Genomic DNA, 13518 nt, shown 5'->3' with positions numbered 1-13518 from the left:
CACCATGGAGCGATACAAAGGCATTACAACATCCTCATTTTTGTTTTCCATTCCTTTCCTAATAATACCTAACATTCTATTTGCTTTCTTAGCCACAGTAGCACACTGAGCAGAAGATTTGAATGTATCATCAACTACGACACTTAGATCCCTTTCTTGGTCTGTGACTCCTAACGTGGAACCTTGCATGACGTAGCTGTAATTCAGGTACCCACAAACATTTCATTTCTCCTTAGGCAAACCCATTATGAACTGAATATTATAGTTCAACCAAGCCCAACCACTGTAAGTATGATATGCCCTAATGATCATATCCAAATACTAGTTTTGCCCCTTCCCAACTTGTCAAAATCCATTTAGTATTGCATTTTGGTACCTTAAATTTGTTTTTTTTTTAGCCATGATCTTACTGACATCCCCTTTCTTAGTTTCACGTAATCCTGTTCCTTCTTCAACAGAGAAAACAGATCATTTTACTTTCACTGGAAAAAACTTCCACTTCAGTTTCAAAGAAGCATGTATCTTAAATGGAGTTAAAGCAATAAACATATGATTTCTTCATGAAAGTACTCCTCAAGCGGTACCCAAAGGACCCTCCTGAGGCACTAAACTCACTGCCACAAGGCATGCAGTGCTCCCATCCTTTTTTTTGGACTCTGATTCAGTAGCGTAGCCAGAGTTTAATTTTTAGATGGGCCTGGAGGTGGACTGGGTGGGCACAGGCCTCGCATTTCCTCTCCACCTGCTACCCCCCCCCCCCACCCACCGCTGCATTTCCTCTCCATTTGCCCGCCGCCACATTTCCTCTCCACCCTCTACCCCACCCCCACCCCGCGACAGCCCCATGCACATGGTCAGTTCTGGTTATTTTTACTGACCTGAAGCGCCGTTCTCCCTCCAGCACCGGCAATTCCCATACCCAGCCTTCTGCCAGAGTGCGTCGTCGGAGCCTCTTCTCAGGTGCGTCCTGCCTACTCTGCAACTCCCTGTTTTCTGCAAAAGTGGGATGCAGGAAGTTGCAGAGTAGGCGGGACGCGCCTGAGAAGAGGCCCCGATGACGCGCACTGGCAGAGGGCTGGCTATGGGAATCGCCGGTGCTGGATGGAGAATGGCGCTTCAGGGCAGTAAAAGTGAGCAGATCACGCGGACAGGGAGAGCGGGCAGAAGAGGCTGGGTGGGCCTGGAGCAAATGTGGCTGGGCCTGGGCCCATCCAGGCCCACCCGTGGCTACGCCCCTGCTCTGATTCAGAAGATGATAATGAAGAGGACTCCCAAGAATCCAAAGAATCAGAACATTCCCAAACCTGCACAGACCCCTGCCCAGTCACTCTACACTTGCATTTTTCTTCACTCAAACTCTTCATAATGTACCATTAGCTCTCAAACAACAGCACAACCACCTCAAATGTTTATGCACCCCACTCTCCCACCCAATTCTTTAGTCACATCATCACTGGATAGTGTAGCACCAAAGGAAGCAGAACACTGGTCATCTGACAAATCTACATCTGAACTCAACAGGTTCTTTCTGGACCCATCATGCTCAGAAAGTCAGCTGCCCCAGGTCCATCCTTTAAATAACACTTGGAATCCTTGATGTGCCGCTGATCTCTGGTCAGCCTTTTTATCTCTCACCACACATTGCCCAGTTTGATCCTGCTTTTCCTGCCTTCCTAAACCCTTTTCTCAACTGCAGTAGATGCAGAACTAAGAGCAGTCACAGTCTCTTCAATAAAATACTGACATTTCTAAATTTTCTCTTGATAGCCCAATATCCCCACCCTGCCTTTCCCCAGCCAGGATACCTTTATTAAGAAGCATCCTAATCCACTGAAACTGCCTACCAACCCTGCCTTGACATGGCATCATGTTTCATAGATATCTGCATTAGGAAGCTTGGAAATATTCAGATTAACAGTTCATTTCACTCCTTCCTTGACTTTCATGATGCGGTGTCAAGGCTGGAATTCAACTATGTGGTACTATGTTCTTTTCAGTAAACTGAAGTGTTATAAACTTGAAATACTAAGAAATTGAATTGCACAGTGTATAGGAATAAGTTTTCATTAAAAATTGCAAAAGGTATCTAAATACATGAAGATTAAGTTAAAAATGGACTAATGATAGCTTGACAAAGGTATACTACAAGTTTAAATACATTTGTAATTTTCCTACATATATAAATAGGTAGGATATTTGCAGTTCATTAGCATTACACATATTTATAAAATAAGTGCCTTCTCTGCCTCCAAACCTAGGTGTTATAAAATTACCCTCCAGATGTAAAAAGTATTCATCTAGGAGGTCTACACAAATATCAGGTATGCCTTGAAACCTGTAACTTAGAGGTAGAGCTGCTACCTAAATGGATAATATTGCTGAATATAGGACTGAATATTGACTTCATGTAATCCTAGTAGGAATCCCATTCATTTTACAGCTAATTAAAGTCAAACATAACAACCAAAATCATGCAGCAATAATCAAATGCAGTAAAATCCAAAATCTAAAACCACATCAAAATGGAGAAAAAAATATCATTCAATCTTCTTGGCTACAAAATACAAAAGTAAAAAAGAAACCTCAAAACATACCAAGATTAAATGCTCTGTCAATTTTCTTAGAGCCCATTTCCATCTGGGTCTGGCTTTGACAACTGCCCTCATAATATATTTGGAGGCACCTGTGGCCTCAGGGAAAGGTATAAGGGTAAAGATCATACTGATTTTTTTCAAGTACTTTTTATAATATATTAATGATTTCCTTTTATAATGCAACTTCACCTCATTGATATTTCTATAAGATTTGGAATATTAGTAATATTATCAGGCATTTCAAAAAAGCACTTGCCATTGATTGATCCCCTCATCTTGTGTTTAGTTGTACAAAATAGAATTCTAGACATGATTGATACTGACTGCAAATATTTGCATTTTTCCAGATATTTTATACTTGATACTCTTAAGAACAAAATCAATTTAATTGCCTTATTTGCAGGGCAGAAAGGGTGAGCCAGGAAACCAAGGAAGCCCAGGATCTGCAGGAGTGAAGGTATACATGCCCTGGATTATTTTATAAATATTTTAGAAAACATATACCACATTTCATCAAATGTTTTATATATTTATAGTCATCATAGTGCATTTCAGGATACATTTTCAAAGACTTAGTCATGCCTGCCTTGGCTTATATTCTAAAGTATGCATGGTACCATTTTGAATTTGGCACCATGATTGCAGGAGAGAAACTAATTCCCTCCTGCTAGTGAAGATTCTGGGAAGCCCATTATAGTAACAGTCTGTAAAGGTTCATGCTACTTCTGCGTGTGGGAAGGTTGAGGTGATAATTAATTCAGGGAAACAGTAAGGCAGGAAGTTTGCAGATGCCAAAATAGCAGAAGAACTGAGCAAAGTGTGTATATACTTAACACTTTTGTTTGCTCATTTCTTCTGCATAATTAAATTAATTCAGGGAGAGCATTGAAATATCATATTCTCCAGTTATTAGAGGAGAAGGGGAGGATAAAAAGGGTGCTGTAGGGAGGGAGGAATGGAAAGATGGGTCACTGTCCCAAAGGCCCAATCATATTCTGAGAAGGGAAGACTCCTCTGTGCTTAACTGACCATTTCACCTTGGGCTGCTCAGGATGAGGAAATTTCACATGAAAAGCACAGTCTGCATTGCAAAGGCTACTCTTCCTTTAATGTGACTGTGCTTATACTGTCATGTTCCTTATATCATTACATTTTTACATTAGGATTTACAGTTGGAGATAATGTGGTGTTAAAACCAGCAATTGATTTATGGTGCCATTCCTAGAGACATATTTTCCCAGTATATTTTTAAGGATATCCAGAAAAAATATGTATGAGGTAAATCTACATACAGTGGAGACATTGCATAAAAATCCAGTTTGGGTGTGTCCCAAAAACTAGGTTGAGAATCAGTGCCACACAGGTTTTAACACTGCTTAGTGTATAGACTCAAGAATTTACAACTTGATGTAGGCGATTTGTATTTAGCAAAACATTGCAGGACCCAGAGTTTGATTGCAAACCTTTTTCAGAGTGTATGGGTCATTCACTAGTTTACACAATCCAACAGAATGAGTGGTATAATAAAATAATCAGTATTTAAAACACAAAAACACAATCAGTTCAATTAGATTTAGATTTATTAACATTTATAATCCGCCTTTATCCAAGGCGGAGAACAAAATTACATACATAAATAAAACAATATCCACACTCACAAGTAATTCTTTCTCTGTAATGTTTGTAGGGGGTAGAGGAAAAGACTTCAAATACCCGGTAACCACTTATTGCGTTTTTAATAGTGGACCGCGCTGCTTGGCACTTACACATGATGTAAATTGTTTTCTTTTTTGTAAGGCTGCTAGCGAGCATCGTCATGAGTCAAAAAACCTCCCCCTTTATATTCTTTTTTCTTTAATTTTAATTTTTCATATATAATGCTGTAATATTCTTTGTACTTTAGTGATTTTAAAAAAATGAATAAACACTTAGCTGCTGTTGCACTTGAACTAGTGGGTATGCCCAACAGTGAGCTCCTGTTCGCTTGATGCTTCATAAGGAGCGGGACCCTTAGTTTCTTACAACTCACTGCGATTGAATAAATAGCAGAATTTTAAAATCTTTACAGAGAGAAAAAGAAAAAATATATATAGAAAAGTTGCAGACTTAATCTGATTGGTTATAAAGAGTTGGCGTCTATTTAAATCCCAGCTGCCATTTTAACTCAGCCAACTGTGCACAAGGTAAGATCGCACAGCGTCAGGTATGTGTAAAGACTTATAGAGTGAAAGTCCACAACTTTTCTATATATATTTTTTCTTTTTCACTCTGTAAAGATTTTAAAATTCTGCTGTTTATTCAATCGCAGAGCGTTGTAAGAAACTAAGGGTCCCGCTCCTTATGAAGCATCAAGCGAATGTAGGTGGAATTGATCAACTTTCTCCTATTTTTCAAGCTAGTTTGAATTTGACTGCTTTTTTTTAGTCATCTAAAGAGGAGCTAGTCATTTCATCAACTTTGGTGGTTACTATTATATTGGACTATGATTGGGATTGGATTATGCGTTTGTACTTCAGGCATAGGTAAACTATCTTCTGTAATTTGAAGGAATTTTTCCTGATTTGGCTAAGGCTACTCAAAACCAATGCAAGCAGTTTCTTTTGATGAGGCCACAAGTGGTGGTTATTGGAGCTACCTTTTGTTAAAATGTCCTTATAAATGTGTTATACGGTAGCGCTATAGAAATGATTTATAGTAGTAGTAGTTGAACCCTCTCAACTTGTGTTGTATCTTAGTAATAAAACTGAGGCACAAGGACAGGCTGAATTGCCAGAGTCTGAGAAGCAGACCTGAAATATTGATTACCTTCTCTTGTAATATGTTCATAAATCTGCTTTCTAGGAGTGTATTCTTGTGACTAGATTATTTGTTTCTTTTTTCCTCGATTTGTTTGATCTCTTTTCTCCCCCCACCAAATTGGGGACTGGAATAATAAGTGACATGTATGCAGTGCAATTTTTCTAGCAAAAAAGGTGCCGGTACTCAAATGCTAGGCCACCCTTCAAGGGTGGGATGATCACTGAAGGACCCACCCCACAATAGCCAGGCCCCCTGCAACCAGTCACAGAATCTATAACAAGGCAGAATTGGTGCTTAGAGCCTGAGCTCTTTCATTAAAACTTGTGGTCCATGGGTCAATTTTAGCAGACAATGGAAAAGGTGCCGGTACTCAGTACCCCCGTGTACCTCCTCAAAAAAAGCCCTGCATGTATGATTCTTTTCCTATTTTTATATATATTTCTTTGTGAATTTTTTGATTGCATGATGTTATTCAACATTTATTCTTGAATGCATATGTGAAATTTAATAAAGATAAAGTGAAAAAAAAACTAATAAAAAAGGTCCAACCACAAATACCTCAGGTCACATCAAAAGCTAAATGTAGGTACCTGTTTACTAAGGTGAACTAGCATTTTTAGCGCACGCTAAAAATTAGCACGCACTAATTCTAGAGACACTCATATATTCCTATGGGTGTCTCTAGTGTTAGTGCACGCTAACTTATATTACATGCTAAAAACATTAGTGCACCTACAGTGCAGCTTAGTAAACAGGGCCCGTAATAAATAAGCTCTAAGTTGATGTTTAAAAAGTCTCAAACTTCCCAGTTTTCGGAGGTCTAATGCCAGCTTGCTCATTCAAGTGGTCCATCAACAGAAAGCATCCGTTTTCTCACATAATCCAACCACACTTCTTCATAAGAAGGAACAACAAGTTCACAAGTATCCACAGAATACAAATTTTAAGTAGGAACATAAGACTGAATGTTAGCATACGTATAACATGATGAATATTGGTGCAAAGCCATGTAAACTAACAAAAGCAACTTGTACTTAATATGATTAACTAGAAGTAACCGTTGTAGCTCACAGGAAGACCACATCCTCTGGCAATGAGTTCCAGACCTTAACTATTCTTTGAGTGAAAAAATATTTCCTCCAATTTGTTTTAAAAGTATTTCTTTGCAACTTCATTGAGTGTCCCCTAGTCTTTGCACTTTTTGAGAGAGTGATAAATTGATTCAGTTTTACCAATTGTACATCACTCTGGATTTTATAGCCCTCAATCATATCCCCCCTCTGCAGTCTCATTTCCAAGCTGAAGAGGCCTAACCTCTTTAACCTTTCTTTATATGGGAGCAGTTCCGTCCCCTTTATCATTTTAGTCACTTTTCTTTGAACCTTTCTAATTCTGCTATATCTTTTGTGAGAAACGGTGACCAGAATTGAATGCAGTACTTAAGGAAAGGTCACACCATGGATTGAGACAGAGGCATTCTAATATTCTTGGTCTTATTTTGCATCCCTTTCCTAATAATTCCTAGCATCCTGTCTGCTTATTTGGCCACCACCACACATTGGGCAGAAGATTTCAACTTATTGTCTACAATAACACCTAGATCTTTTTCTTGGATGCTGACTCCTAAGCTGGCCCTAGCATCGGGTAACTATGATTCGGATTATTCTTCCCAATGTGCATCACTTTGCCTTTGTTCACATTAAATTTAATCTGCCATTTGGATGCCCAGTCTTCCAGTTTCCTAATGTTTTCCTGTAATTTTTCACAATCTGCATGTTTTAACAACTTTGAATAGTTTGTTTTCATCTGCAAATTTAATCACCTCACTCACTGTTCTGATTTCCAGATCATTTATAAACATTTTAAATAGCACTCCACTATTTATCCTCTTCCATTGAGAAAAATGGCCATTTAACCCTACCCTTTGCTTTCTGTCCAATAACCAATCCTAATCAACAGAAGAACATTGCCTCCTATCCCATGACTTTTTAACTTTCTCAGGAGTCTCTCATGTGGACCTTTGTCAAAAGCTTTCTGAAAATCTAGATATACCATATCAACTGGCTCACCTTTATCCACATGTTTATTGATGCCTTCAAAGAAATGAAGCAAATTGGTGAGGCAAGACTTCCCTTGGCTGAAACCATGGTGACTCTTGGCCATTAAACTATGTTTGTCTATGTGTTCCATAATTTTATTCTTTATAATAGTTTCCACTATTTTGCACAGCACTGAAGCAAGCTTACTGGTCTGTAATTTCCTGGATCACCCCTAGAACACTTTTTAAAAATTGGTGTTACATTGGCCACCCTCTGATGTTCAGTTTACTATGGACGATTTTAACAACAGGTTACAGATCACTAACAGCAGATCAGCAATTTCATGTTTGAGTTCTTTCATTACCCTGGTGAGTATACCATCCAGTCCAGGTTTATCAAGATTTCTTTCAGTTCCTCTGCATCATCACCCTTGAAAACCTTTTCCAGTACAGGCAGATATCTTATATCTTCTTCCATAAAGACCAAAGCAAAGAATTCATTCAATCTCTCCACTATGGCCTTATCTTCCCCAAGTGCCCCTTTTGTTCCTTCATGATTTAACAGTTCCACTGATTCCCTCAAAGGCTTTTTGTTTCTGATGTATCTGAAAAAATATGACTTTGAGTTTTTGTCTCCTTGGCAAGTTGTTCTTCATATTTTCTTTTAACTTTCCTTATGAATGCTTTGCATCTAGCTTAACAGTGGTTATGTTGCTTCTTATTTTCTTAATCCAGATTATTTTTCCATTTTTTGAAGGGTGTCCTTTTCGTTTTTACTTCACCTTTTAACCATGCTGGCTGTTGTTAGCTCTTCTTTCCACCTTTGTTAAAAGTGGAATACATCTGGTTTGGACTTTCATGATGGTATTTTTAAATAACATCCATGCCTGATAAAGTCCTAACCTTTGCAGCCAATCCATTTAGCTTCTTGTTAACCATTTTTCTCATTTTGTTGTAGTCTTCCTTTAGAAAATTTAATGCTGCTACAGTAGATTACTTTAGTGACTTCAGTCCAGATATCAGCTCAAATATTTCAGTGTATTGTCTACATACAACTGCAACCAATTTTCATGATCCAAGACATTAAACTCTCAAAGATGCTTTGCAATTGAGACACCATAGCTGAAATAGTCTCTGTAAGTGGTAGAAAAAACTGAATGTCATCTGCATAAATATGAAATGAAATTCCTAAGGATTACAATACACTTATGCCTAGTCCATGGCAGATATAAAAGCATGCTCTTAAATGTTGCATTTTAGCATGTAACTTATAGTACTGTATAAGTTACAGGTATAAATATGGGACTCGCCTGTGCCGCGCCCATGTAGATGCCATTGGCAAATATGCATTATGCACATTTTGTGTGCAATTTGAAGAATAGCGTTAGTGCACACAGTGCACTTATGTGCATGAATGTTACATTCACGTACATAAATGCAAGTATTCTGTAATCCTAGAGTGCAAATGGCACTTACATTTAGGCATTAAGTTTATAGAATGTGGGGGATAGTGTCTGAATATTGCAACTATCCTTATAGTTGGGGGGAAATTTCTTGTTCCACCCCAGCTCTACCTCAGCACACACGTGGACAGTGCTGGAGCATTTAGAAGTAATTTCCAGCAGCATTGTCCATATACTAGGAAATTCTGCATATGGTGCTTGGTCTTATATGCTATTTCTGCACTGATTTTTTTAGCATGGAAAAGCATGATAACAGAAGCAAGATGCCAAAGGGGGCAAAAAATGGCAGATCCACATGGAACTACACTTATGAGTCCAGTTATAGGATAGCACAGATCTGAAAGGGGGCACACCGATGGGAGGGACATGGGCAGGTCAGGGATGTTCACTAAAGATGTATGCACTGTTAAAGAATTTGGGGGATCTCTGCATAATTATGAGGATTTACACCAGGTTCTTGGCACTAAGCGCTATTCTATAAATGACACCCAATTTGGAGCGCCATTTGTAGAATAGCGCTTAGTGCTATTTGGGCCTCATTTACTCAATCTAGCCCATAGTGCTGCTAAAAATTCACAGGCAGGGAACTTGTGTGTTTAGTAGTTCCTGCTCAACATTTAAGTCCCATTGAATTATGATCCAAATATTTTATGGAGGCTTAAATTATGACCAAGTTTTTATAGAACATGTGTATTTTTCTGCACAGCGTATTTGTGGTACTTACAAAATGTCATATTTCTCAGGGAGAAAAAGGTGAACCTGGTCTCACAGGTGAACCAGGATATGCAGGCTTACCAGGGATGGCAGGAGTCAAGGTATAGTATTCATTTCTAATTGATTTTCATAATGCAATATGGGGCATATATATTAAACCACTGTAAGCAGCTAGTGCAAGTATTAGCTTTCAGCTGCAATAAGGGCAGACCCATGCTAATGGCTATCACATGCTAAAAAAAAGTTAGTATGGTAAGGATCCCATTAGTTGCCAAGCATGGGTAGGGTGGGATCCAGGCAAGACATGGGTGGTGATAGGGCATGGCTAAAGCTGACAGCTGTGTAAACAAAAAGGTGGGAATATGAGCCAGGCTATCCAATAATTGGGCCTGAAGTTAAGTTTAAAATAAACAAAATTTAATAATATTCAAACATATAATAACAACAAAATTCCACATTAAAAATGACTCGACACAACGTTGTGTTTCGGCCGGATGGCCTACATCAGGAGTCTATAAACAAAAACAGTAAATAAATACATGAATAAAATATACATAGATATGATATGCAAAAAGAGGAGCAACTATGAGTTATAAGATATCATAAAACATCAAAAGCATAACCATGCTAATATAAATGCTGAAGATCAAATATACTAAAGAATCATTACGAAAAAAACTGGAGATAAAATATTATAAAAACTTACGAAAGAAAGGATATACATAAATTCAGTGTTCAATCAATGGAGATTAAATTTTAAACTAAATACATAAAGAAGATATACATTGATATAATGTCCAAAAAAAGAACAAACACAAGGATAATTACTAAGAAAAAGTACTAGAGGAGAGTTATAAAGAATAAATACATAAACAGGATATGCATGAGTATAATATAATGTCCAAAAGGGACAAACACAAGAATAATTGCTGTGCTAATATAAGCAGCCCAAAAACGTATTCCTGACTAATTGCACATTAAGAAATATAGCATATGGGATAGTGCTGCATACTAGCTGTTGCAACTGCCAATAGCATAGCTGAACTTAAGAGGTGGTGTTCAATGCAGCCACATTATTGGCAGTCTGGTAGTATGATCACACCCTACATATGAAACATTAGATGGCCCCCCTGAAGCAATGACCTATCCCCTAAGGCAATCTCCCACTCATCAGTGAAGACTCCCCAAAGATTAGTACCCCTCAATCTCACCCCCAAACCTCCTTGAGTCATTGATGCCCCTTATCAGCCTCTCTCTTCTAGACAAGGGTTCTCCCTCCAAAGCTCTCCCCCAAGTAGCGCTCTCTCTAATGACCACCACCCAAATTTCCTTCTACTCCTGACCCTCCCCCAGGGCTTACCTGGGGGTATCTCTGGCTCTATTGAATAAGGCAGGATAGGTCCCCCTTGCCTCACTATCCCATGTTCATTTTAGTTCAAAATGGCAGCTATCACCCCTAGCAGTAGTCTTGTGGTATTACTGCTAGGAGTCAATCTGCCAATTGTTCCATATTTGGCCAATTAAGCCTAGCAGTAGTACTATGATACTATCACTAGGTGTCATATCAACACTTTTGAACCCAAAAGGAAGTGCTTTGCTCTGAAGAAGAGGCTGGAAGAGGAAACCCTTGACTGTGAGATGGACTTGGAGTTGGAACCTTTGACTCGGGGGAGGTCTAGAGGTGGAGCTTCATTCAGGGGGCTGAATTAGGAGGGAGGGTTTGAGTTGGTTTCCTTACTTCTTATGGTGAGCATGGAGCCCAAGTCAAATGATTTAGAGGGGCATAATTGAATGGCGCCGGCCATCTTCGGGGCTGGCTCCGCAAAGGGGTGGTGCCAACCGTATTATCAAAAAAGATGGCCGGCCATCTTTTCTTTCGATAATACGGTTAGGGCCAGTAACATTTAGGTCAAATGTTGAGATCACCGGGTTTACAGATGGCTGGCTTCAAAAAAGTGGAAAAAATCCAAGTACTCATCAGGGACTTCCTAAATCAAAACTATTTTTGCTTGGCTTGTCCAGTAGTACCTGTGGGATCTGAACCAGCCACCTCTGAATTACAAGACCAGTGCTCTAACCACTTAGCCACAGCTCCACTTAACTGGATGTCCCTCTCCTTTGATTATGCCCCTTCAGGTCTCTCTCAGCCAATCACAGACAGGGGCCTCTCTCAGCCACCTGAAGGGGCATAATCAAAAGGGAGGGACAGCCAAGTGAAGCTAAGACCAAGTGGTTAGAGTACCAGTCTTGTAATCCAGAGGTGGCTGGCTCAAATCCCAGTAGTACTACTGAAAAAGCCAACCACAATTGTTTTCATTTAGGACGTCCCTGATGAGCACTTGGTTTTTTTATTTTTGGTGGGAGGGGATTGGTGATCACTGGGGGAGTAAGGGGAGGTCATCCCCAATTCCCTCGGATGGTCATTTGGTCAGTTGGGGCTCCTTTTTGAAGTTTGTTCGTGAACAAAAAGGGACCAAGTAAAGCCTGCGAAATGCTCGTCAAGCCTGGCTTTTTTTCCATTATCTGGCGAAGCCAGCCATCTCGTGAGCACGCCCCCATCCCGCCCCATCCCACCTTCACTACCCTACCGACACGCCCCCTTGAAATTTTGCCGGCTCTGCGACGGAAAGCTTGTCCTAATTGTCTCTATGATAAAACCAACCAACCACTCACTCTTCTCTTTCTTTGCTCAGATGATAGATTTAGAAGGCAATTTTATTATTTTTGATATTTTAAATATTAAATTAAAGATAACTCTAGAATTCTTTGCCACTAGCTTAGCAGACTTAAAAAAAAAAGTTTGGATAATTTCCTAAAGGATAAGCAGCATAAGATCTGTTTTACAATTCTGGGATTTTGCCTTGTACTTGTGACCTGGGTTGACCCCTGTTGGAAACAGAATATTGGCCTTGATAGGCCTTCGGTCTGTGCCAATATGGCAATACTTGTGTTCTTAAAACATATTTCCATGGGTATTGCAGCACTTTACCTTCACAGATGTTCTTCTAGAAAAGTTCTGTCCTGCTGTGTGGATAAAATTCCATGCTTTAACCCTTTATGCATTCAATTTTACCTGCTTTTGGGAGAGACTTTGTGGGAAGCAGGGTCTGGAAAGACGTTTCATTTACTTGCATGTTGTGAAATGTTTAAATACTGTAGATATTTTAAAATATATAGAAAAATGCATTGGTATTTTTCTTGAGTGCTACTACAATAATCTTTCTCACTGTTTCATGAATCTGCTAAAATACAACTTTTATTCCCTAAGCTTTTCCAAAATGACCTCATTGCTCAGATCCTTCTGTTCTTCTTGAATTATGCAATTTGCTTTGTCACTGTACTGTGAAATTCTTGCAAGATTTTGGGGTCAATATTCAGCCAGTGGCAGTGAGCATTTTGCTGACTGCTTTTGGCATTATTCCTGGATATTCAATGCTGGGCCACGTCCAGGCTTTGGCATTGAATATCTGGCTTATGCAGTGCCGGCTAACACATGGCTGGTTGTCAATATTCAAAACTTAAACAGCCATGGGTTGCTCCATAAAGATGCCGGCTAACACATGGCTGGTTGTCAATATTCAAAACTTAAACAGCCATGGGTTGCTCCATAAAGATAGGACTGTGTTTTATGTGGTCCTATTCATGCAGCTACCCTGGCCCATTAAGTGCTGAATATGGGCACTTAACCAGCCAAGTGCTGATTGCAACCCAGAATGCCCCCCAAAAAACTGGCTTTCACTTAGGTGCTAACTGCAAATTTTCAGCAATGACGACTGGTTAAGTGCTGCTGAAAATTAGCGGATAGCTCCAAACAAGCGATTTAACCGGTCAGGGCCATTTCTAGCAAGTTAAATTGTTTTGAATATCTACCAGCTAGTTTTTAAATATTAAATTAAATATACTTTGTCAT

General features: G+C 39.3%; 1 protein-coding gene across 2 annotated transcripts in view; it reads left to right on the top strand.

Moving 5' to 3' along the window:
* COL21A1 (collagen type XXI alpha 1 chain) overlaps nt 1-13518 on the top strand; it is a 353696-nt gene that overhangs the window by 270465 nt on the left and 69713 nt on the right. For both annotated transcript variants that reach the window (XM_030198983.1, XM_030198984.1), the window contains exons 21-22: nt 2998-3051; nt 9638-9709. In XM_030198983.1, coding sequence (XP_030054843.1) covers nt 2998-3051; nt 9638-9709 — 126 coding nt within the window. The remainder of the gene's footprint in view (nt 1-2997; nt 3052-9637; nt 9710-13518) is intronic.

The sequence above is a fragment of the Microcaecilia unicolor genome, chromosome 3 (assembly GCF_901765095.1).
Source record: "Microcaecilia unicolor chromosome 3, aMicUni1.1, whole genome shotgun sequence".
NCBI lineage: Eukaryota > Metazoa > Chordata > Amphibia > Gymnophiona > Siphonopidae > Microcaecilia > Microcaecilia unicolor.
This window is presented reverse-complemented; position numbering and strand designations above follow the sequence as displayed.